The sequence below is a fragment of the Sarcophilus harrisii genome, chromosome 1 (genome assembly GCF_902635505.1).
Source record: "Sarcophilus harrisii chromosome 1, mSarHar1.11, whole genome shotgun sequence".
NCBI lineage: Eukaryota > Metazoa > Chordata > Mammalia > Dasyuromorphia > Dasyuridae > Sarcophilus > Sarcophilus harrisii.
The window spans coordinates 334,344,092-334,370,997 of NC_045426.1; the positions used below are offsets into that span (position 1 = coordinate 334,344,092).

General features: G+C 37.1%; 1 protein-coding gene across 2 annotated transcripts in view; it reads left to right on the forward strand.

The window, feature by feature from the left end:
- PRKCB (protein kinase C beta) overlaps positions 1–26,906 on the forward strand; it is a 634,931-nt gene that overhangs the window by 603,296 nt on the left and 4,729 nt on the right. The window contains exon 17 of one of the 2 annotated variants that reach the window (XM_031945585.1): positions 16,476–25,121. The exons of the other annotated variant lie outside the window; for it this stretch is intronic. Within the exon in view, the coding sequence (XP_031801445.1) occupies positions 16,476–16,634 (159 nt within the window). The 3' untranslated portion in view covers positions 16,635–25,121. Of the gene's footprint in view, positions 1–16,475; positions 25,122–26,906 lie in introns of those variants that run through there. 2 annotated transcript variants of the gene reach the window in all.

Below are 26,906 nucleotides of genomic sequence, written 5' to 3' on the forward strand. Positions count from 1 at the left end.
ATAGTAAACATCCAAGGCAGAATTTGTACCCACATCCTGTGACTTCAGGTTAAGTGTTCTTTTCACTCTCGCTTCCAGGTTTTGCCAGATGAAATAATAAGGAAATGAGAATAAAGAGTCTTATCTAAATTAGAAGAAAATCTATATTATAATTTTGGAAGTTTCCCAAAACCAAATGCAACATCACATTCTTCTCCTTTACAATACTATAATGATGAGGTCATAGATACATTGAAGAAGCACATAACATAATAGAGTTAGTAGCTAATAAGGTATTACAAAGTCATTGCCCTTACAGACTTTGACTAGACATACAAGAATCATTTGTAATATAAAACTTCAGAATTGGCATTGCTGAAGTAGTTTTAAGTATCTTCAGAAACAATTGTCCCTTAATTGGCTAGTTATTCATTCTAAAGTCTCATTAAATGTTCAACAAACATTTTCCCCCATAAGGAATACAAAGACAAGCTTCACTTAGTCCATATTCAAATTTTCCCAAATTTTGAATTAATGGGATCCAACTGAATAACAATTTTTTGTCTTATGAGAGTCATAGTCTTACTAACTAATTAAGCATAATCTGGTTCTAGACTGGGATGATGAGATGGTATATTTCTGATTTTTCAAATTATTTTGAAATTATTTTTATGTAAAATTCTAATTTCTCCATTATCTTTAATTTTTTTTAAAATAAGTGACACCAAGAAGTCTAGTGTGGGTAGAAAGTGCTCAAGATTATCATCATGTGACATGGGTTCTAGCTAATTCATATGGCTTTGTGATGCTGATGCTGACTAGCATTTTATAGTATTTTAAGGTTTGCAAAGGACTATAAAAATAGTGCCTTATTTGATTTTCACAACTATCCTGGAAGTTAAGTACTATTGTGTCCATTTTTCAAATGAGGAGACTGAAGAAAATAGAGATAAAATGACTTGTCTTGAGTCACATAACTATTCATCATCTGAAACTAGATTTGAACTCTGGTCTTCCTAACTCCAGATCTACCTACCTTCCTATCTAGATGTCTTAGCATGCAGTTCCTTGCATATTCTACTTTGTATTGTATTTATTTGTGTTCCTTTCTTATCTCTCCTGCTCCCTAATATACTGTAAGCTACATGAAGGCAGGGACTATGCTCTATTTTTTTCTTTTTTTCTCCAGAGGACCCAGCATATAATAGCCACTCAGTAAATATTTGAGTTGAATTGTATTGTATTGTATTGATTTCTCATTGTATTGATTCAATTTAGTTGATAATGATTTATGAATCAGCTAAAAACCCTATTACACTAGTACCATTTATTTGTATAGACAATTTCATAATTTGAAAAAAGTTTTCTCAATTTTTGCTGTAGGAAAAATACACCGACATCATGAACAAATTCTCTATTTGATGGTACCTTTAGTTTGTCTAAAGGGCTTAGTATCTGATGTACTATTGAATGCTTTCCACATTTCCTTTAAATTTATTTTATTTTCATTCTGAATAAGACAGGAGGAGAACAAGTACACAGTGAGGCAGACTGTGTGTGTACACTTGAAAATAATCTGATGAGCAGGTGAATAGGGAAGGATGTGGGAAGATCCACATAGTCAATAGCCAATGAATGTCACAGAAGAGATAGCATCTCTGGAGAAAGGACTTTTGCACCAGTTTATTTTAATACACAAAAGCTTCAAGCTAATCTGACTCCCCCATATGATGAAATATTAGACCTAGAATATCAACATCCTGCAGAGCCAATTACATTGATGATGTCTTGGAGGTTGATACGTTGGATAGAGCATGATAAGTGAGGTCTAGTTGTTCTGCCCCACTATCATCATATCATTTATTGGTATGATCATTGTAAATAGGTAATTTATCTGTTTCCATTTGTGAAGCCAAAGACATATTAGCTTTCCCCACCTTTGGACCTCTGTCTGCTAAGGATCGGCCATCATGGATGATTTGTTTCTCAATCATCAGTCTTCAGCTGCCAATGAGAAAAAAAAAAAGAGGAGGTTGTTTTTGTCTTTATACTTTTTCTCAAGGATAATTAGTTCTTTCTGGGGTAATGGTAATCCTGGAAAGAAGGGAAGTTGAGGCAAGTCTTCTCAAAAAAACTCTCTGCTCTCCCAAGATTTTGATTATCCTTCGAGGCAATTTTTGCCCTCTGGAATCATTATATCTCATCTCTTTTGCTGTCACTAACAAAATGCCAGTAAGTCCAGATAAAAAAATCTCAGGGAAACTAGGGTACATTCTCTTCCTATGTCAGAATAGGAGACGTCAAGATGAATAGTACGCACTCAGGCACAAGGAAATGCAGACCAGCATTCTGGAGTCAGCTGTAGGCAATTATGTCCTCCAGGGAGTGATTATGAGCAACATGTAGAGGCAGTTCACCAATTCCTGAAAGGTTGGTGACTGTCAAGATGAGCCAGTTATACTGGGGACTAGAAAAGCCCACTTTATCACTTGATGTGAATAAGGGATTTTTAATCTAGGACCTATGAGCTTTTTTTTCTTATATTCAAATAACTGTATTTCAACATAGTTGTTTTCTGCTGTATTTTGTGTATTAAAAAAAGATAATTCTGAGAAGGGTTCATGTCACAAAAAAGTTGACTCCCTGAATATTGAGATGATTAAAGAATGTTCACTGATGTACAGGGCACATAATTTAGTTTGGCAAATCAAAGTGAACCCGATGAAATTCCATAGGTTAAATTTAACATCCTACAAACAATATGATACTAGTACAAAACAAAAAAGGCAAAACCAGGCAATGTTTTATGTGAAAAAGACTAATGGGTTATTGTTGGCCACAAGTTCAGTATTACGCTACATGATATAGCAGCCCAAAATCTAATACTTTTTCTTATATGCGATTTTGTTGATGTGGCAAAACTCCAGTGGAGAAATTCTCCCCATGAATAGATGAAGATCAACAACTTGTCTGTAATTTGGTTTAAGAGCATTTATCAGTGAGAGACACTGACAAGGTAAATGATTTAGTAAGTATCAAAACAGAACTTGAATCCAGATTTTCCTGAGGGGAAGGGAGGAATAAGCATTTATTAATCGCCTACTATGTGCTTTACAAATATTATTTCATTCAATCATCACAGCAATCTTAGGTGATAAGTGTTATCATGATCCCTATTTTTTACAGCAGAGACCCAGACCATTCCTTTCTCTATTAAGCTATATTGCTGCTCAGTACTACATTAGACTATGTCATGTGCACTGTGTATTTTGGAAAGGCTATTTATTGATCAGCTGGAGTTTGTCCATAGAAGAGAGGCACCTGGATAGTGAGAAACTCCGATTATTTCTTATTGAAATACATTTGCATGAGGACAAGTTGATATAGAGCCAAACAACCATGTATGCTTCTATCTTTTCATAATAGCAATGATCACCATTCTTTTCCTTAGTCCATGTGACTTTTGTGTAATGCTCCTGGTAATTTTCTACAGAAATCAGCCATAGGAACTTGGAGCTATCTCTGTGAACTACAAAAAAACATAACTGGTCTTGGTGGGTCTGTGGGCTAATGAAGAGAATTAGAATTGTGAGGAATGTGCTCTGGATCACGAAGAACACAGCAGGAACTTGTCTATGATGATAATTGACCACATGCCCTGCTGGCTAACATGTACCTGAGAGCTACTGCTGAGAAATTACCTCCTCCTTTCCCCGGTTGAAAAGTAATGTCACAGGAGGGAACACAATTGCCAACCACTTAGAACCTATGTATTCTCCCTGGTGGGGAGCCAATTCTAGGGTTTTAATGTTATCACTCTAGATTTTGACATATAAATATAAAAATTAGATATGCAACATAACATATATATGTGTATATATATAAATACACACACATACATACTTGCTGAGAACTAGTATTAGTTATTAGAAGTATTAGATACTTGGCAGGCCCCCCCTTGTCCCAGAGTTCAGATGTGAGATCTGCAAATATCACTCACATAGATGTAGAACCAGCACTATAAAGCTCAGCATAAAACAGAGATCCCAGATTAGTTATACTAACCCGGCCATTTCCCTGCAGGGACTCTATCATCACCCAAATCCTCTTCCCAAGGAATCCCCCTCAAGGTATCTGGATGTAGTATAGTAAGAAGGGTAATAAGTTAGGAATTTAGAGACTTGAATTTTGGTCCCATTTTTGTGACAAACTTGCTGTGTGATCACGGACAAGTCCCATTGCCTCTAATCCTCATCTATAAAATTAGAATGTTGTTCTAAGGTACCTCTAAGGTCCCTTTGAGATGGTGTGGTTCATATTGTTCTGCACCCCAGGAGAGGAACAGTTTAACCACTGTGTCCCTCAGAGAACTAGATTTCTGTATGAGAATTCCTGCTGGTCCCTGGGTATTTGAGTGGAACAGGAAAAGGTTTGGAGGCAGGTTGTGCCCTAATCAAGACAGCAGGAGTCTGAGCAAGGTGATGTGAGTCTCCCCCAGGCTAGCCTTCCTCTGAGAACGTGTCCACCTTTCCACTCTGAGATGTCACCCATATCGGCCCCTGAGTGGCAGGAACAATCTGGACGAAGAAAATGACTCTCTTAACAGTCAGGGGCAAGCGCTCTCTCTATGAATCAGTGACCCCCACAAGACAATCAACAGCTTGGTACATTTTTTGTGGTACATTTTACAACTGCCTCTTCATCTAGGACTGGCTAGACACTTTAGAGAGAAGCCCTCCTTTCCTTAGAGAGAAATATGGTGACATGGAAGGAGGGCTGAACGTGGACTCAGGAACCTGGTGCAAATCCTGGCTGTAAGACTAACCACATCAGCCTAGGCTACATAAGGGAAGAGAACAAGCATTTATATAGCACCCACTATATGCCGGGCACTTTTTACCCATATTGTCTGTCTCATTTGACATAACCTTTCTGAGCCTCAGTTTCCTCATCTATAAAATGGGGATAATATTGCTTGACAGGATAATTATGAGGGAAGCATATTATAAACATTGAAGATTGTAGTGGGAACAAATTCAGTTTTATGGTTCCCTTTAAGGAGGTCAAAAGGCCATCCTCTAGATCAGAAGTATCCGTACACTTCCAAGTACAGCTTGAAGCAGGTTAAAATATAATTGAAAAATATAAATATAATACTTGACAAATATAAAATGTGATCGGTCAAAATCCATAAAAATTCACTATTAAACCAATATGTATCTGGCAGAGATATTTACTTACATTTTAGTGGCCCCCTTCCTATTTAGTTTGACAGAATTGCTCTGAATCATCACTGATTTGGCTTCCTTGTCACCTGAAATATAATAAACATGATGCATTGTGTAAACCTTAAAGTGCTATATAAATGACAACTATTATTGTTAATATTGTTATTATTATTGTTCATGGAAAAATTCAAGAGCCTGTTATTAAAAGGATGATTTTGAAAGGGAAACAGTATGGCCTAGAAGCCAAAATGGCTTCATTAAAAATCCGTCATGCCTGAATAACCTCATTTCTTTTTTTGGCAGGTTTACTAGACTATTAAATCAAGGGACTGCCATAAACATATCATTACCTGGATTTCAGTAAAGTATTTGGCAAAATCTATTGTGCTAGATGAGTTAATGAGATGGAAGTAGGTAGGCCAGGTGATAGTGCAGGAGGGAGGATACAGGAACAGAATCAAATAGGAGTCATTACTTGGTTAACTTCAAGTGGAGAGATCTGCTGTTAGCATTGAGCCCTTGGGAACTTTTATCAAAAAAGGCACAGGCAGCCTGATTATCAAAGCTGAAGATGACAAAGTTGGGAGCAATGGCCAACACACTAAATGGCTGACAGGATCAAAAAAGGAGCTAAATCTCATAAAATGAGAAAAAAATAGGTATAAATGCAAAATCTTACAGCTTGGTTCAAGAAATAAGAAATAAAATGGAGAGATGGAGGTAGACAATAGTTCATATAAGAAAAATACTAGGGTATTTGAATGGGTCACAAACACAGTAAGAGTCAACAAGGTAATATGGGAGCTCCCCCCTCAAAAAAAAAAAAAAAAACTAATGTAGATTTAGGTTATGTTGAAAAAGGTATAGTGCCTTGTTTCACTCACTGTACAGAACATATATAGAGTACTATATTTCATTATGACTGCTTTAATTTAGGAAGGAAAATAAGTCAAATCACATTCAAGTTGGACCAACATTATGAAGGTACTAAAAGACTATAAGGATCAGTTGAAGGACTGGAGGTATTTACTTTGGAGAAGATTTAGGGGAAACTGATAGTCTGGTATGAGGATGAGATAAATTATTCTCCTTGGCCCCAGAGCATAGAACAAAGGCTAATTCAGTAAGAATTCATTAAGTATCTACAATAACTAAGACAGCGTGGATACAAAAACAAAACCTTGAATCCCTGTTCTCAAGAAGCTTGCATTCTACTTAGGAGATACAATAATACACAAGTATAATATACAGATATTTGTATAATAATACAAAGTCTGTACAAAGAAGGGGCAATGTGCTAACAAAAGGAAAGGCCTTCAGGTAGGTTTCCCATGAAGACCTAAACTAGCACTTTCTAGGAGTCAGATTATAAGGAGGGAATGTATCAGGCATAGAAAACTGCCTATTTAAAAACTTGGAAGTAGAAAAAGGAATATTGTGTGAATAGCAAGTAAGGCTAGTATGTTTAAAGTGGTAGTTCTCAAAGTGTGGTCCAGAGAATCCTGAGTGGGGAGGAGGGGATGGATAGGTCTCTGAAAGCCTTTAAGAGAGTCTACAAATTCAAAATTAGTTTTTATTTCTAATATGGTAAATGCCTATAAGTATAACTTACGTAAACAAAAAAGTTTGAACAGATACTCAATTTTTAATAATATAAAATTTGAGAATTACTGGCTTAGAACAGTCTTTGGAAATTGTGGAAATAGAGATTTAGGCTTGATACACAAATAAATATGGAATGAGATGCTTTGTAATAAGTTCCATTTCGTTGAAGAGTTTCAAGAGATTCAATAATTATTTTATAAGACTTCTATAAATGCAAAGATTAAAAGGCAAAAATGAAATAATCTCTTCTCTCATGGAACTTACATTCCCTTAAGGAAAATGACACTACATAAAGAGAAAATTCAAAATATATACCAATAAATCCATAGAGATTTTGGGGGACAGACTTTCGCAGAATTAGAAAAAGAAGAGAGAAGTAAGGGAAAAAGCACTCAACTGGTAGCTGAAAGGTTGAATTCAGTGTTGAAAACTATCTTTGCATGTATGGAGGAAAATAAAACACTATTTTTTAAAATTTAAAATAATAAAAATAGATTGAATTCAAGTCCCAGCTCAGCCAAGCAACTTGCTGTGTGAGTTTGGACCATTAATTTCCTTCCCTTCCAACTTTAACATTCTGAGATCTATATATAACATAAAGTCCAGTTCTCCCAGTGCTTTACCATGCTGCTCAACAAGAACACCTTTTTAAAAGTCATTCCTGTAGATGTTTTCAAGTTAATATAAATGTTCTCAGGTCTGCCTTCAAGGAGCCCTGATTTAGTGAGGAACTAGAGAAAATGAGGAGAATTGGAAATGATACTCCTTGGTAAGAACAATCTGTTCTAATCTTTGGTGTCTGCTCTTGGGGAGCAGACATCTGTCTGGGTCCTGAGACTTGAACTTGCCCTTGAGGAATCCACAGCCCCAGGAAGGCAAGCAGAGTTTTTTATCTTAAGTATCATCCACTTCCAACCTAACTTTGAATGTATTTATAAATTCACCTCTATTCCACATGTTTTGTTTTCACTCTCAAAACTTACAGAGAAATCGTGGATCTCCCTGGGAGAAGGGTGGGAAATCTGTAAGAGTAATAACAATTTTTATAGCTTATTTGGACCAGACCTGTAATTTCATTGGAATAAAGAACTCCTGTTGATGAAACTCTTTCAATTCAAATTAACACTTGCTCTACAATTTAGCATTAGAATTGTGTGTGAGGATGCTAAAAAATGCAAGGATCTGCCCAGGGGCACACAGCAAGTACATTAGAGATGGGGCTTGAACCCAATTCTTTTTAACTCTGAGGCCGGCTTTCTATCCAATACTCATTAGTATCAAACTCAAATAGAAACAGCTCTACTAAACTACAAATGAGAATCCCTCAGGGCCACATATTGACTTAGAAAGTCAAATATTATTTATGTATTTATTTTGTTAAATATTTCTCAATTTCCCAATTAAAATTCTCAATTTGATTTAGTCTGCATTACACCATGGGTATATGGAACAATCAACACTTATTAAGCACTCGTTATGTACTAGAAACTATGCTAGGCACTACAAAAAAAATGTAATAATTCCTACTCACTTCCAGGAGCTTCTAATATAATGGGGAAGAAAAGTACCTTTAAAAATAATACACAAGGAATAGCTAGGGGAATAGTGTGTAGTCAGGAGAACCTGAGTTCAAAGCCAGCCTTAGATACTTGACACCCATTATCTGTGTGACCCTAGTCAAATCAGTTGCCTCAGTTACCTCACACACACTCTGAAAAATCATTTAAAAATTAAAATAATACATGGTGTAAATAGAAAGTAGAAAAATATAATATATTCAAAGTAGCATGGGAAGGAAGCAATTAGCTTTTGGGGGACATTAGGAAAGAATCCAGAGAGAAGATGGTGGGTAAGCTGCAATTAAAGGGAAAGGATCTATGAGGCTGAAGATAAGAAAGATTATTCTTCTGGGCATACGGGACAGCCAAAGCAAAAGCACAGGGATGAAAAATGGAGCATCTTCTGTAACTGAAAGGCCTGTTTGGCTTGGAATCAGGAAGATTCATCTTCCTGAATTCAAATCCATCCTCAATACTTACTAGCTGGGTGACCCTAAATAAATCATGTACCCCTCAGTTTCCTCATATGTAAAATGAATGAGTTAGAGAAAGAAATGGCAAACTACTCCAGTATCTCTACCAAGAAAACTCTAAATGAGGTCACAAAGAGACATGACCAAAACAACTGCAAAAGTAGTGTTTAGGATGAAATGGGGAGAGGGAGATGAACAAAGAGATTTGAGGCGAGGAGACCAATTGGGAGGCATTTCAAGAGAGAGGTGATGAAAGCCTGAACTAAGGTCTTATTTATGTAAATTAAGAGAATGGGTAGTGGTCAGAGTAACTTCAGTCATTTTCCACTCTCATTGATGTGGGGATTTGTTCTTTCTACTAATGTGGCTTTCACTTTTTGTGCTTCAGCAACCAACCTTCTAAGTGATACACCTTACCTAGCTAAGCAGGTCCTTGGTAAATAGACATTTATTCCATCTTAATACTTAGTCTTTTCAGTATGATAGAAACTACCAGAACTTATATTCCATTGGTTGAGCCTTCAGGATCACTTGAAAAGTAGATTTCAATGAAAAAAAAATGGATATTTTTATCCTGGACTCCATGGATCACTAAGGGAGAAGGAGGTTCACGAATTCAAATCAGGAAGATTGTAAACATTAATGAAGAAAATATTACATCTTTATTTATCATTTCTTCACATCAAATTTTTTTATTTATTTTCCCCCACATTATGAATGTTTAAAAATTATTCTGAGAAGTCTGTGTCACACCAAAAAAAAAAAAAAAAAAGGAATCAGAGAGCTGCATTTATACAGGGCATTTTGCAGTTGCAAAGCAACTTATTTATGTTATCTCATTTGATTCTCACAACACCCCCATGAGAGAGACAATACCTCAACTGTAAAAATGACTTATCCAAGACCATACAGCCATTTCATGATGAAGTAGGGATTTAAATACCAATTAAATAGACAGATTGAATCTCTGCCTTTTGGGACATCTCCACTTGATGTGCCTTGGGAAGAATATGGCTTTTAATAATGACAACCTTGTCTGAGTACCTTAGGGGATAAGGTCAGAGGCTTGGAAGGGAAGGATGGAGATGAGGAGGAGTCAGGAAGCAAAGGATAGCTACTTAGAGTAGTACAAGTTCTCAACACCTCCCACCTGTCCCTTTCATGTCCCCAGTAAATTGATTGCCTCTTCTGATCATTTGGAAGGAAAGTGACTGCAGAATCCCAAACTCAGGCAATAGTTTCCTTGGAGCAGAAAGAATAAATGGTTAGGTTTTCCATTTCTTAACATCATGTACTGACACTGTTAGTGAAGGAAAGCTAGCCCAGAGGTGAGGAATCTATTCTCAATAGAAAGCCTAAAGCATCTGCTTACAAGCTCTCCTAGAAAGGACATTAATAAGCCAGCACAGGAGTTGTTGTCCTGGGCTCTGTGGACTTGTTTTGTTTCTTTTACTCTCATATTTTGACAACTGTTTAGATCTAATTAGTTTCCTATGTGTTTTATTTTCTATATATGAAAACATTATTCTGAGAAGGACTCAGAGTTTTCACCAGGCTGCAAAAGGAGGGTCCATGAAACAAAAATGGTAAAGAACTTCTGTCCTAGATAGAGTGGGTAGGCGAGGTCAGTCAGAATGATGAAAGGTTCAAGTTCAAGTCCAAGAGGATTAAATGGAGTAGAGAGCCTTAACTTGAAGAAGATATGACTTGAGGGGACTGGGACTTGATCTGATCTTTGTCGGCATATTTGAAGAGCTGTCATTTGGAAGAAAAAATTGTTTTATTTAACCCCAGAAGGCAGAACTGAGTCTGATGTAAGGGAAAGCTTCCTGCTGATCACAGCTGTCTGAAAGTGAACTAAACTAGTTGAGAAAGGAACATGTTATCTTTCACTCTCTGGAGGACTTTAAGTAGGCTAAATAGCCACTTTTCTGGTACTCAATTCGAGGGAAAAAAATGAAGTAAGCTCCTACTATGTGTAATGCACTGCCTTAGGCAGTTAGAATACAAAGACACAAATAAAACAGTCCTGCACTTGGGGAGTTCATGCATAGATAAATAAAGGTAAAATATATTCATTCTCTATCTCGATGCCTAGATGCAGTAGGTAATGCAATTAATAGAGTGCTAGTTAGAGTAAATTGATTCAAATCCAGCCTCAAACACAGACCAGACTGGGCAAGTTCCTTAAACTTTAGCTGCTTCACTCTCCTCATTTTTAAAATGGGGATAATGACAGCACCTGTCTCCCAAGTTTGTTGTGAGGTTAAATGAGATGACACTTCTCAAGTGCTATGTAAATGTGTATAATTATACAAAATAATTTGGATGAAAGTTTTAACAAATGGAGAGGATGGAATTAGGAAAGATTTTGTGTAGGAACTTCTAACCCAAGCAGCACCTTAAGGTACTGAGATTCCAAGAAGAGGAGTGAATAGTGGGAATATTCGAGGACAGAGGGAATTGGTATAAAAGCTGAGGTAGGAAATAAGTATGATAAGGAATAACTAGAGGAAGTAATGTGGAATCAGTTGTTAAGTTGGAGCCTGATTTTGAAAGCCAAACGGAGTTTATGTTATTATTTTTTTTTTTAATCCTTGAGGCAGTAGGAAGCCATGGTAAATTCTTGAGCAGGGTAAATTCAAACCTGTGCTTCAAGATTAATTTAACTGCTATGTAAATTGTGGGTGGATTGAAGAAGGAAGAGACTGGATTGGGGAGATCAATTGGGGTTTTTTTTCCGATAGTCATCCTGAAAGGTGATGAAGTCCTTGTACTACAGAGATGTTTCTAAGTCTCAAAGCTTCAAGGAATTTGCAAGGGTGACTGCAGTTACTGGGGTGAAAATTAGGGGATGATAGGAAATAGAAGAGCAAGTGGAAAAGGGCACGTGTTATGTTTTGCTCCAAATCCCAGAAGATCCTGCAGTTGGTGATGATTGCCTGGGGAAGAAAGAGATTCTTCAACCTAATACTCAGGTGTTGAAGAAGTAAATGAATCCCGGGTGCCTTACTTTTCAGCACTGATGGAAGAGAACCAAGGACTTGCATTTCAGAACAAGTCACTAATTCTTCAAAGTCACCTCCTGAGGTCCTTTTGTGTAAAGGACAGGACAGTGAGAACTGAATAAAAAGAACAGAAAGCAGTAAATGACTCAGAGGCTGTAGCTATCTCATCTTAAAAAGAGATGATGTCCTTTCTTGAGGAAGACAATGGGAAGAAACAATAGAGATAGCCACAGCAGAGCGCTGAAGGGACCAGACACTGGTGTGCCCCAGTGAGAGGTAGGGAGAAGGACCTACAGCAGTCACACCTGGGGTACTTGGGTAGAGAGGGAGTTAGGAGAGCACTACTATAGCATCCTACAGGTACCTGGTGAGAACCACAGCAGTGGAACTGCAGACTGATGGAGAGACAGACATATAGCTGTTGGGGAATAGTGAATTAAGGAGGGGTCACTTAGGAGCAACAGGGATCCCCCTCAGTCAGAAAAATAAACTCAGACCTTGACCCTTACTGGTATGAAAAGTTACACAGATTCTGCAGGTTTAAGGACTTAGTACCCTAGTGATGCGTAAAATTGGAGGGGAGGGTTACTTGATTCTAGTTCTTTTCTAGCCTAGTTCTTTCCCTTTCTTTTCAAGGCAATTGGGGTTAAGTGACTGGCCTGGGATCACACAGCTTGTAAGTGTTAAGTATTTGGAATCCTTTTGGCTGCAGTGCTGGTGTTTTAACCACTGCACCATTTAGTTTCCTTTTTTTCTCTTTTAATGAGCAGGACATTCAAACAAGTCAGTATTAGAAGTCAAAGGGATTTCTTTAAGTCTTCCCTGTTGGAAGGGGGCGGAAAAGGCACAGAAAGAGGAGAGTTTCTTAACTGTTATGTAGGCTTAGGTATGAGTCTCTAGTGTGTTTTTAATGTGTTAAATAAAATCTGCTTTACATTTTATGTCTTAGCTTGAAACTTGCAGGGAAGCTGGGCACACTCCTTTTGGGGGAAATATCACTCATTTAGATGCCTCGAATTTGTGAAGGTGTGATCAGGATGATCCAGAGAGATTTTATGAAAAACTCCTCAAAATAATCGTACCTAGGTTTTCTTGTCAGAAGTAGTTGAATTCAACTGTAGTTGAGTTCAAATCCAGTCCTAGCTACAAACTAGCTATGTGACTATAAGTCACTTAATATCTGCTTCAGTTTCCTCAGTTATAAAATGGAAATAAGCACCCATATGCCAGAGAATATTTGTGAAGCATTTAGCACAGTACCTGGTGCATAGTAGGTGCTTTATATAAGTGTTTGTTCTCCTTCTTACAGTGTTGCCTATATTTCTTTGTATTCATTTATTTTACTGCTTCAAAAAGATCAAGGATTTCCTCAGAATGACTTCTCCCTCTGTCAACAAAAGAGATGACGCACCTACATTTTTAGGCTAAGAAAGTCATATCCTATCAATCCATCATTTAGTACTGTCCTTCATGTTTACCATAATTAAAGTACAAGTTACAAAGAAGCACTAACCATTTAATGGCCCCAATTGCATCTGCTTGTAAACGCTGGACTTGGTGTGACACTCTTGAATTCAGTTTCATTTGGTATCCCAAATGAGCATCTGACATCTGTGATCACAGCCATGGTTTTGATTCGAGTCATGTGTGAAAATGTTGATTCACACCAAGGCTCTTCGAGTACATGAGGCCCATTTTAAATAGTAAGAAATGTTGCTGAGTTTTTATATAACAGCATTATATGCTTCTGGAGCAGTAAAGGAATAAACAATGGTGACATACCCCCCCCCAAAAAAAATCCACTCTCTCTTATTCACCTATTAGCAGATACTAACTGGTATCCATATCATGTTCCTGTTTTGTTTGCTTAGAGAAGAATGGGAAAAGATGTCACCAGAGATAAGCACCTACTATGTGCCAGGCCCTGTATATAGATAGGAGGATAACAGACTTTCTTTGCTCTTAATCGAATAGAGCAGACAGCATCCAAACAATGACTTAAACTAACTATGTACAGGATAATTTGGAAATATTCATCAAAGGGAAAGTGCTGGAATTATGGAATATCAAGCAAAGCTTCATTTAAAGTCACAGGTTCCACAAGGTTTTGCAAGGATTAAATGTTGAAGAATTATCTATGTAAATGTTTTGAAAAATAAAAAGCCTTAATAAAAAAATAGTCACAGTTTCCCCAAACCTAGCCACTTGGTATGTAATGATGTAAGTACATTTATTGAATGTATAGAAATCTCTAAGACAAATTTGTTGAAGCAGACTTTAGCAATTAAATGCTGAGAATCAGGATAGCATAATGGAAAGATGGCTGCACTCAGAATCAAGAGATGTGATCTCAAATCCTACTTCAGATGGTTGCTAACAGTATGACCATGGATAAGTGCCTCAGTTTCCTCATTTGTAAAAATGGAGGTAATAATTTAGGCATACATGTAAAACCAAGAAGGATAGAGATAAGGGTTTTCCTGGACCACCAAAGAGGTTAGGGTTAAGGTTAGAAATATATAGATCAGTTTGACTGGCAAGTATCCCTGGATGCAATGGAAAACCTTGGCCAGTATAGTTGAAGAAAAGGATTTGAACCCTCATGCTAGTATGTAGGTTCTTTGAAGAACAGTTAAGATTTCAACAGAAATGAGGGTGGGGAACAGTAGAGGAAGTATTCAAAATTAAGACATAGACTGAAGAGCACCATCCTTTGGCAAGAAGACTAATTGTTCTGCTTGGAGCATAGGAGATAAGTCTAGAAAGCCAAAATAGTACCCTCTTGCAAAGAGCCTTCAAGACCATGTTCAGAAATTTGGTAGACAGTAGCAAACCACAGAAATATTTTGAACAGAGGGGTGATGTGATCTTAACTATATACAATAAAGATTATTCTGCTAAGAAAAATGGATTAGAGAGAATAAATTTTTTTATAACCACCGAGATAAAAAAAAGTTCAAAGGTTTCTATAGTAGTTTTTAGGTAGTTCTTACTCTCTCTCTTGTTGCCAGTTCTCAAGATCTGATCTACTGCATGAAATAAGTTGAGAGCCACGGAGTCTGAGAATATGACTAATGGCCACAGCTGAATCAGTCTCTTGTGTTCTACTGAATTCTCCTTACAAAGGCACTGACTCCTTGTCAGAGCAAAGAACTCTGTACTTCATACATTTCCAAGATCTAAGATTTTCACCGTTTCCCAGGAAAGATATATTTTGTGAATATAGTGATGCTTCTAAAGTCTTGCCATTGGTCAGTAGGTATTAATCTTTGGAGAGAACCTAGGGAATAAAAGAATAGAAAGGTCGGAGATGAACAATGACTCTTACCTTTGGTCTGAAAAATTTATTCTTAGCCATTATTTGGCACACTTAAGTTTCTCTCTTAACCATTTGAAATAATTCCTGCCAAGGAATTTTTAGCAATGTGCACTTAGCTATCTGCACAGTTACAAGTACTTGGCAAAAGTCAAACTTTTTCAGGGTAAGGACTAGCATTAGAAACAGTTATGAGAAGACAGTAAAAGCACCCATGTTTAGACATGGCACAGGGGAAGAACCACGGGGACAAGCTCAAAGCAATACACTTATAAAAGCCAGCATCTACTCCAAGATATTGTCATTTCTTGATATATGGTCTGGTCACTTGCTTCTGCTTGATTGTTTAGCTCCTTGGAACTCTCATAGGACCACAGGAACTGGGAACTTTTCTATCTGTAGCATTGAGATACATACTAACACCCTTCTTGTTCAATTGTGTGAATGAAGGTTCCCATTCAGGTCTGAATCCTGGGAACAGTCTTGCTTGTGTATGAATGGGAGAGAATGGGTCTGTGTCTGTCTAGTTGTGACCAACTAGATTACAAAGGATAACCTTTACTGAGGAGGCTCGGCCCAGATTAAGTAAAATAAGTGGGTCTTGTCTAACCGTACAACTCTAAAGGTCCTCCCATATGTGCTCATTAAATTACTCTGCCCAAGAAGTAAGCATCCCAATAACTTGCTGACCTACTAACTTGTTGAGATTACAAATATTTATGAGATATCTCCTTGATAACTGATCTGACCTGCCAACCACGGTCCCCTCAACACCATCAGGTAATGGGAGTTTTTAAATGTATATGTTCTGCTAAGATGGAAAACATCTGTTGCTTTCTCACCAAGAACAGGAAGACAGGATTGTGGCAAGGTACTGGAAGCTCTCAGGTGATGTATAAAAGATTTTTTCGAGAACTCACTTTGCATACTGTAAAACATGAAGCATGTCAGACAGAAGCTGCTCTCTAAGTAACATGTTTTCTTTCTAAAGTCTAGTTCACTGTTTCCAGTGGGCTAGAATTGGGGACTACGCCACATGTCATTGGCCCTGCCATCTCATTCCTATTCCACGATCCCTGGCTGGGCTGCAAAATCATAAGAGCTATTCATGAGCTAACCCAACATGGCAGAAACCCAAAGTCATAAATATTTTGCTTTTGCTTTTCTTTTCTATCATGTCTGATCATTGAACTAATCTGGACAAAGAGTGAATGGGAAGAAGTGCAAGTGAACCACACCCCAGTTTTGTTTTGTTTAATTTACTTTGGTTTCCACCCACCACAAGTTCTTTTCTTCCCCTCTCATAGTGTGGGCGAAATGCCGAAAACTTCGACCGGTTTTTCACCCGCCATCCACCCGTCCTAACACCTCCTGACCAGGAAGTCATCAGGAACATTGACCAATCAGAATTCGAAGGATTTTCCTTTGTTAACTCTGAATTTTTAAAACCTGAAGTCAAGAGCTAAGTAGCTGTGTAGATCTCCGTCCTTCATTTCTATCATGCAATCCCAACAGCTGTCTTGGTGACCTTTTTCATTGCAAAGTTGCATTTGTGATTTTTTTTTTTTTTTGTAGTCAGACTAGAGTGACCATATTTCAAGACCATAAGTATTTTCAAGTAGTTAGGAGTATCTCTAACATCATGCAGATGTAGTAAATATGTAACAAATTGTGTTCAGAGTTGATTCTATCCATATTTTAACCAACCAATCTGGTCTCCCCCCCAAAATCTTATCTTTTCTTTTATCTCTGTTGCTCTCATCATTTTATATTCTCCAAGCTATCAAAGTATCCAGTTAACCATTGAGTAAATTGTTTAATAACTGTGTGCTTAAGTGAGTCCATTTTCTTTTTCTAGCAGGAAAGACTGCAGCATTTAGTACTAAATTTGTCCCATGATTCAGAACAAAAATTGTAGACTAATATTTGAAAATGTCCCATTTTCTCAAAAAAAAAAAAAGAGATCTTAAAGTAAAACCACGAAAGGAATTATATTCCTTTTTTATCTACAAAGTAAGATTCCATATTCTCCTTTAATTTTTTGCTTTCTCATTTCTGTGATAAAAAATATGGGGAGAATCAACCATAGACAGGCATTTGAGCTGGGTTGACATTCTCCAGCCCTTGCTCTGCTATATAGACAACTGGTTTATAGGTACCAGCAACCACAATCCTGTTGCTGGTGATCTAATCTGGATGTTTGTTATATTATTGTCATGACCATATTGCAGTGCCTTGCTTGGCCTGCATATTGTCATGATGCTTTTGCTTCTAAATACCACCATCTCCAAACTACTTGAAAAGGAGACTTTGGAACAATCTCTTGAAAGCTTATGGTCACTCTAGTTAGATCCCTACATAACATGGTTTTACATTACATTCCAAACTTGATTTTCTTTGGGGAGAGGGGTGGGGGTTGATGGTCATTCAAATGCCAAAACAGTTACTCACTTTGTTATGCGTGCTTCAAATATGTGTCCAAAATGTTATTAACAAAAATGAACTATGATTTTAAAAAGAAGAGCCAAGTAAAACCTAACCATATCTGTAAAAAAAAAAAAAAAATGTGTCAGAATGGATATTCATGAAAATATTTGCTTTTGGATTTAGGATCTGTCTGGATTTGTTTCTGCCATTGGGAAGAAATTAAGAGCTTTGGGAAGGACAAATCTCTTAAAAAGTCTTATTATTTCCTTTTATAATGTTTTGTGAGATGTTTGTGGAAGTGTCAGTTTGTTTTGGTATGCTTAATATGTGTAATGTGCCAATTTTTTCCCCCAGTATCGAGATACAATAAAAATGCAAAGAAAGAGAATCAAAAGACAACTAACTGCTCTTTTTGATAAATGCTGACTTGTGCTATAGTTTGGGACTCTCTGATGCCATGTACCAGCAGACAACCAGAGAAGATAGAAAGGGGCAGGGTCGTCTAGTGTCCAGTGGGAGGGAAAGAAATTTGCACACTGACCACAGAACCCCGCAGCCCTCATCAGAACACAGTAAGTCATTCCAGAAGAATCATTTTAAAGTGACCAAACTTAAGAATCAGAGAAAGACCAAATTCCCTCACAATTAGGTTCTTCCTTTTCTTATAAAAAACATAATCACCCTGATGCTCAAATGATTACTTCCTCTGAAGTCTAGCTCTGCATTGCCATTACCTGTGTGACACTCAACAAGTTACTTAGTCTCACTGAGTCTCAGTTTCCCTAGATGTAAGGGGAAAAAAAGAAAATACTGCATACCTTCATGGAGCTGTTGTGAAGATCACATGAGAGGAACGAATAGGAAAGAGATTTTTACACCATACAGTGCTACCTAAGTGCCAGTTATTCAAATACCATCACCACCATCATTGTAATGATTCCCTGCCACTTAACTCCTTAGGACTCTCTAAGACCATACACTGCAGAGATAGTGTTGACAAGGATGAGGAGGATTTACTCATCAGAGTTCCCTATACCTGTAAAATCACAGGTGAAATCTCTATCTCTATTCCAAGTCTCAAAGACCGTCAAAGGTCAGAACAGCCTGCAAAGGTACAAGGAGAGATTTTCAAGTCTAGTCAGCCCTTGGGTAGGGATAATATGACTCTGGCCTTAAGGTCTTAGACATTATTTATTGGGGTTTGTCCTTTGTTCTGTGAGAGAACCATAACATCAGAGAGGTGATGCATAGCTGAATAAGGTAAAATTGAAAGAATGAGATAAACTCACAAAAAGAAAAATAGGTATCAGTCACCAAGATTCTCTCTCTTTTGCTAACTCTTTCCCTTTTGACAGCATGTTTCCCATAGCACTTAGAAGATTAGGGAGTCTAGAGTCTCCAGTTCCCTAACTTCATCCCTCACCCATCATTTCTTTCCTCAACTTTTCCCAACTCAACCTTAATGTCTAATTCCAGTTTCAGCATTTTTTCCAATTACAAGGCATATTTGGAGCTCTCCTTCTCCTCACTCCTCTTGCCCCAGGAAGAGACAATGTCTCCTGAATGCCCCAACAACCTGACTTATTCTCAAAGAGCAAACACTGGCTACATGGAGTTGGAGTCTCAGTTGTAGGTAAAACTTGGACAGAAATGTTTCTGTTCCATGATAAGATCAAGTAAAAGACAAATCAGCCAAGCCTTCTTTGTTCCTTCCCCACTTCTGTCCTGTATCACTTCCCCTCTGACCCTTTTCCATGGGCTCTTGCTTGTCTCATTTGCTCCTTTGGATGTGGATTTCTCGTTTTCATTCTGTCCTTTATTGCTTTACCTTTTTCCTGCTCTGTTTTCCATCCTCTTTTTGACTGATGTTTTCTTCTCTTCTTGGGTTTCTCTGTCATTCCCTCAGGCTTGTCCTTTCATAATCTTTGCTTTTTTCCCTTCAGAATGACAATCACAAATTTTAGAATGTCAGATTTGAAGGGAACCTTAGAATATAACCACAACTAATAATTGTAACTGCCACTTACATACCACTTTTCAGTTTTCAAAGCACTTTGAAATATAAGAGATTTCTCTTTTGAGCCTCACAACAGCCGGTGAGTTAGGAGGTTTATTGTTAGACCCATTTTACAGAGATTGGCTCAGAGAGTAAAGGTGCAGCCCTCTAAAGTCACACAACTAGTAAATGAAAGAGCCAACATTTAAAATCAGATTTATCTTTTGATTCCAATTCCAGTATGTTTTTCAAAACTGTCTGAATGTTATAGGTAGAATTTTAGAGATGGAAGCAAAAACACCAGAATATTAGAGTAAGAATGGATTATAGGTCATGAAACAAAATTAGGACTAGAAAAGATCTTGAGGATCAGTTAGTCCAGGCCTTTCAATTTGAAGGTGAGGAAAGTGAAAACTAGTGAAGAAAGTGACTTATTCAAATGTCACTTGTACAATGGTAGAATAAGGACTAGGATTCACATTTTCTGACTCACAATTTCAGTGCTTTTCCCACAGCATGAGCTCCTTACCTCTGGCCCATGGTTGATCAGCCCCCAATTTCTAATTGAACCAGGGCCCTGAAAGACTTGCTGAGCCATGGCCTATCCAAATGCTCTGTAGAACAGGGAGGGATACTATTACTTGCTGGAAATAGTGGAATCATAGAATTTTAGAGATGAAAGCATCTCTTACAAAGCACTAAACCTATTATTCTCATTTCATAAACCAAGAAAAGGCCAACAGAGAAGGTGTCTTGCCTATGATCTAATAGCTAAGAGCAAAGAACCCAACATATTTTTGGGGTTTTTTTCACTAATCTTTTCAGAAGTTTTGAATAAGAGGTCATAGTATGTCCAAGAAAACCATTCCCTAGCTTCAGCACTATATATCAAGAAGGATGAAGGAGATGGGACAGAAAAACCTCCAATCGTCAGACTGGAAATATTCTCATGGGGTTTGGAAGAGTTACCGTAAGTGCAGTCTCTTACTGCTATCTCCCCAAAATAAGTACATTTTCTCTTTGATAAATGAAGGGATCCAAAAGTTATTGAAAAGGAATGATTATTCTCAAGGGATGGATAAACTTAAGCTAACACTCCCAAATGACCTTCTTCCCAGCCTCAATGGCCCTTTAGCTTGGGATTCTTTATAATCAATCAATCAAGAAGCATTTATTTGCACCAATTCTATGAGTCGGTGTTGGTACTGAAGATGAAGGAGAAAAATGAAATAGATCCTACTCTCAAGGAGCTTAAATTCTACCAAAATCCAGAACTTCCAAAAACTCATCAAGCACATTTAGAAAACTTGACCAACAGCACTGAAGTAAGATTTGTTATCCTTAAGTGAGGAAAAAGTTTCAGAATTCTGCTCATCTCCTTGAAATCTATTCTTTGTTTACCCTTTCTCTTCCCATCATTTTATACCATGGGATTTCCTTCTCTGTTATCACAACCTAGAGTCAAGGCAATGGAAAAAATAAAGTTATAGCAAAGAGCAATAGCAAACTTAGGAACCAATGAGACCCCAAAACTCATTTTGCAGATAAACTGAAAAATAACTTTCCCAAAGTTTCAGAAGGACTTAGTGGCTATTCCTTTGTGAGAAAGGAAGACAGTTCATCCATGTAGGAAAGACCAGAGCCCTTAGTTCATTTAGACTCACCAGATGTGAGATGTTTGTTTTAGATTGGACTTTTGAACATAGAATGTAAGAGCTAGAAAAGACTCCAGAAGTCATCTAGTTCAGAAATGAGGTTCAGGAATAAAAGGTGATTTGCTAGTCAATAAGACTGCCAAGACTATCTTGGAGTCTTAACTTCCAGTGTAGTGTTTTGTCCCCATACTACAAAAAACACAATTTCAAATTTATCCCTGGCTCATGTCCACTAGCTGACCACCTATTTGAACTCCTAAGTATCCTCACCTGGTTATGATTAGACTATTTGAACTGTTAGGCTTTTTTTTTTTTTTTTTTTTTGACAGTTCTGATTTTAGAGTAGCCATCTGGTAAATACAAGCATTTTTTTTCTAGCAAAGATGATCACTATTGATTCATATGAAATGTAACAAAAGAACTAAATTGACCCTTAGAAATAACAGATGGAAGACTATTTCATAGCTAGCATTTGGAGAAAAATCATTCTTCAGATTTCCCCATTCCCTCCAAAGTTTGACCTGTACCTTAATTTTTTCCATTCTTAGGAATATCTATGTAGGCTGAATTCTACTTTATGGTAGCTCCCTTTCTTCTCAGCCAACCCCTCTCAACCCCTTCCTACTCTTATTAATAATGCTGTTGTCAAAGGGCCAATAAAGAATTTTAAGGGAAAAAATAACAAGAGAATCTTAATAGGATTTTTTTTTCAGGGATCCATGTTTCAAAAATGTAAGCCAGCTTCCTGGTAATGAACCTTTCCAATTGAGCTAGGCTATTCCCTGGACAAGCATGTAAAATTTTCAGGCACATAATCTAAGCCCTAACTAAAACTGAAAGACTCTAAGGTCCTGGAGAGTTGTGACCTTTCCAAATACTCCCAGGGTATAAAGTTGAATTTAAAGTGGAGTTGGAAATACCTTGAACATTGAACTCTATTGAATGTGTTTTTAAGAACCTAGGGTTATCTCCATAACAATGAGGCAACAAAACATGAATGACTTTAGTGGAAGATTAAGAATTCACACCTGGCAATTGATCTTCCCTTCACATTAACATTCTTAGATATATAGGAAAATAAATAGGAAACTCAGAATTCAAAGGGACCTCAGAAACCATCTAGTTTAAGCCGTACCTGAATCAGGACCATCACCATAGCTTTTTGACAGCATCCAATGAAATGAATCCATTATAGTTTGAAGTTTATTCTTTTTACTTTGGGGTAACCACATAAATGTGAAGTTCTTCTAAACTTAAATTTACCTGTTTGAAGCTTCTATACATTGTCCACAGTTCTGGTCTCTGAGGCTAAGGAGAAAAAGTCCAATCTGACATCCATGTTACAAACCATGTAAACACTTAAATACAAAATAACATGCTTTTAATTTTTTAGTCTGAATGTTCCTAATTCCTTCAATATTCTTTAACATGTGTGATTTCAGGCGTTTTGCCACCCTAATACCCTCTTCTGGATGTTCCCCAGTTTATCAAACCCTGAAATGAATCAATCAGGACTGAATACAATACGTTAGATGTAATTTGACCAGGGGAAAAAAACCCCAACAACAACAGGACTGAGATTCCTAAAGTTATAATCAGTCTCAAAAACTAAAAAGTGCATTAAATTTTTTTGATTGTTTGTTAGACTAGTGACTCATAATGAGCTCACAAGCCCCCAAATCTTTCATATCTGCTTTTAGAAATAGCCAGATTTCCCACATCTAATACTTGTGAAATTAATAATGATCCCCAAATTTCAACATTTACATTTGTTCTTATTAAATAGAATCATGCTAGCTTTGTTCCAATGTGATCTCTATTCCATGGCTTTAGAGATCATGTCTCTGTCATACATGATGATATGCATCTAAAAAATCTGATAAGCATGTGTTATCTACACTCTTAACCAAGTCATTAATTTTTTTTCCCTAAGATAATTGGAGTTAAGTGACTTGCCCAGGATCACACAACTAGGAAGTGTCTGAGGTCGGATTTAAACTCAGGTCCTCCTGACTTCAGGGCTAGTGTTATATCCACTGTGCCACCTAACTGCCCCAGCATATATTTTTTTAAATGTCAAAAAGCACATGATCAATCACAGATTTCTGATTCACTACACTGTAGACCTCCTTCCAAGCTGACTTTAAACTACTAATTTTGGGTCTGCTCATTCAACAGGTTATAAATTCTCCCACCTTTATTGTCATCTAGACCACCTATCTCCACTTTTTTCTCACAAGAATAATATGAGGATTTTGTCAAATCTCTGCTAAAATCTAGATAAACTACATCTACAGCATCTGTTCTACAGGGCTGTCAAAAAAAAAAAAGAAATTAGTTTAGTTTAACATGATCGATTCTTGATGAAGATATGCTGGAGGCTACTTTTTCTAAATGTTCACTAATCACCTTTTTTAATAGTGTGCCCTAGGATTTTTTCAAACATAATAAGTCAATTTCTCTGGCCTATCATTTTCAGATAATTTCCCCTCATTAAAAAAAATTGCCCTTTAATCTTCCATTACCTTGGATATCATTATCCTATTAACCATTTGTTTTTGTTTTGCCCTTTTCAGGCTAAAGATCATTCTCTGTAGGGGAAAAAAAACCAAATTAATGTCAAACAGCTCCATTTCTGACATCTTTCATCATTTATCCCAAGCAGTAGTCCTATTCCTTCTTTGATCCTACTCTTTCCTCAGATACAACTAAAAGATCCTTTTTGTTGTTCTTAACTTTCCTCACCAGCTTCAGCTCATTCTGAGCTTTAGCACACCTGTCAGGATTCTTACAGAGATACATCACATTTGGTATTCATCCTCTGTTACCTTCCTTTCCTCCTACCTTCTGTACATGTCTTATTTATTTTTCCTGCTTGATAAGTCCATCTTAGACAGCTCTTCTTGTTCTTTCTCATCAAAATGATGTCTTTAAAACTTCATTCACAAGAGCTTTGCAGAGCTCCTAGATGAACTTCCCCTATAGACTTCCCCCATAGGACCCTTCCTCAGAATCCTTTGAAACCTGCTTTCAAAATTTTGGATATATATCTAACTGCTTGACTTTCCTCTCCTCAAGCACAAATTCTGAGACAGAACTGAATTCTCCACAAGCATTCCTTTTTTTTTAAAAAAACTAGCAACCATTCCCTACTTGTGGCAAATCAGATTTAGAATAAAAGTTTCCCTCATTTATTTCTCTACCTCTTGCAGGATGAAATCATGATTAGGAACATTTAAAAAATTAGTAAAGCCTCTACTTAGGATAGAGTAATAAGTCTGGCAAATTTTCAGATAATTGTAGCAGACCCCATCCTCATCCAATACCATCATGTAATTTCTCTGTGTAAAGTTTGTGATACTTCACAACTCATACTTCTCCTTAACCTTCCAGTTTAACCTGTATACAAAAGGAATCTCCAACAGATTGTTCCCAGCAACTGTTATCCAATTTTTCCTTAAAAACTTCCAAAGGGGGGAGCCCACCATGTCTTGAGGTTCCTTATTTTATCTTTGAATAATTCTAATTATTAGGAAGTTTTTTTTTCTTACACCAAGCCTAAATTTTGTTTTGCACTTCCCACCCTTATTTCTGATTATGCCCTCTGGAAGTAAGTAGAACATTGTTATCCAGGTTTCTATTTCTTCCTCCATTATTTTTCCCCAAAGGCTCCACATTATGTTTTACCCACTCAAGATGGTAAATAGCCCTTACAAAAATATATCTTCTTATTTTAATAGGCTGTTCTGCTACTATCCCCTTTCTACCCATTCGGTTCCTTGCTAGAGTCTCTGATCACATATAATCAAGCCTCAGTGATAGCTATAAATTTCAAATTGTCTTCTTGTCTTAGGATACCCACTGGTCTTCATTTATCATCTATACTTCATACATCTACGTATGGAATTCTAAGGTTGTACATTTTATTACCAGATCTTTTTTAAAAAATGTCTCCTATGAATAAGGAAGCTGAAACTCCAAAAGATTAAACATTTCATTTATCTTATGGCTTCAGTATCCCTTAGTATGTCCTAAGAACACCTTCCCAAATTTCTCCAGGAAGAAATATGTCTACTTTCTTTTGTTTTAGACAGAAGAAGTGATAAAAATTGTCAGTCTTTCCTTTGGACAACTAGAAATCCTGCTTCTATGAAATGAGCCAGATCCCTGAGAATTAAAAAGAGCCATGGTAATGGTATAGCTAGAGGAGGAACGACCATGATGGAGATGCTCACTTCACATGGCCACATCCTTGCTGACCTTTAGGATCATTGAATCTAACCCCTTCATGTTACAATAGAGAACCAGAGAGCAACTGTGCTTTCCCCAATAAATAGCAGAGCCAGTCCCTAAATGTAGGTCTTCTGGGCCCTAAAACAATATTCTTTCTACCGTATTATACTGCTTACTAAGGGATAGAGGGAGCAGGGAAGTGAAAGAGATCATCATGAGATAGAAGAAAGCGCATTGGGCTAGAAGTTAGTAGTTTAAACTATGTAACCTCAGACAAATCACTTAATGTATTAGGACCATAATTTCCTCTTCACAATGGACAGGATAATTTCTGAGATTCCTTCCAACTTTCACACATTTAATAATTTTTTAAGAATGGAAAGTTGGTTGAATAGAGGACCAAAAATAGAAAGGATGAGTTAATGGACCATTAAAGAACCAGAGAGAAGACCTTTTCATAGGTCAAACTCTTTTGGGCTTCTACTGGCTTTTCCCACTAAAACATATTTTATTAGGAACACACACCAAAAACCTGGTACCATGAACACTAGCCAATAAAATGACAAACCTGAGCTACTAAAGAAAAGTCAGAATTTAGACCAGTGGTTCTCAAAGTATGGTCTAGAAAATCCTGGGGATCTCTGAAACCCTTTTAGAGGGTCTACAAATTCAAAAATAGTTTTTATTTCCAATATGGTAAATGTCTATAAATATAATCCAGATAAACAAAAACTCTTTGGAGAGATCCTCAATAATTTTTAATAGGGTAAAGATACTGAAAAAAAAGTTTGAGAACCATTGATTTAGACTCTAGGAAAATCTTAGCCTAGACCCATTGCCTTTGAGAAGTATCTTTATATCTGAGCCAAGGTCTTTAACAGTTCACAATATGGCACCGTGTCATATGGAATAATTTGAAGTGGGTTCTCTTTAACATACAGTTCAGTGTCATTCATACAGAACCCTTAGTCTCAGAATTAGAAAGTAACTTATCAGCTACCAAACAGATCAGTCCCTACCTGCCCCATCAATCCGAAGTGGTCATGGAGTTTCTGCATTACCATTCACTATCCTGAGAGATAGCTTGGCTACCATCAGATAACCCTATTGATGATAAAGTTATGGGACAGCTAGGTGCAGTGGATAGAGCACTGGCAGTGGAATTAAGAGAACCTGAGTTCAAATATGAGATATTTACTAGCTGTGTGACCCTGGACAAGTCGCTTAATCTCAATTATCTTAACAACAACGACAAAAAGAAAAATTTTTCTTATATTAAGTTAGATGTATCTCTCTCCAGTTTCTTTGCCTCATTTTTAGCTTAGGCTTTCAGAATCTTGCAAGACAAGTCCATCTAGACTAATTAAGAGTTGATGTTTCATACCAACATTAGAAAACTCTCACAACCACAGTCCAAGCTCCAAGCT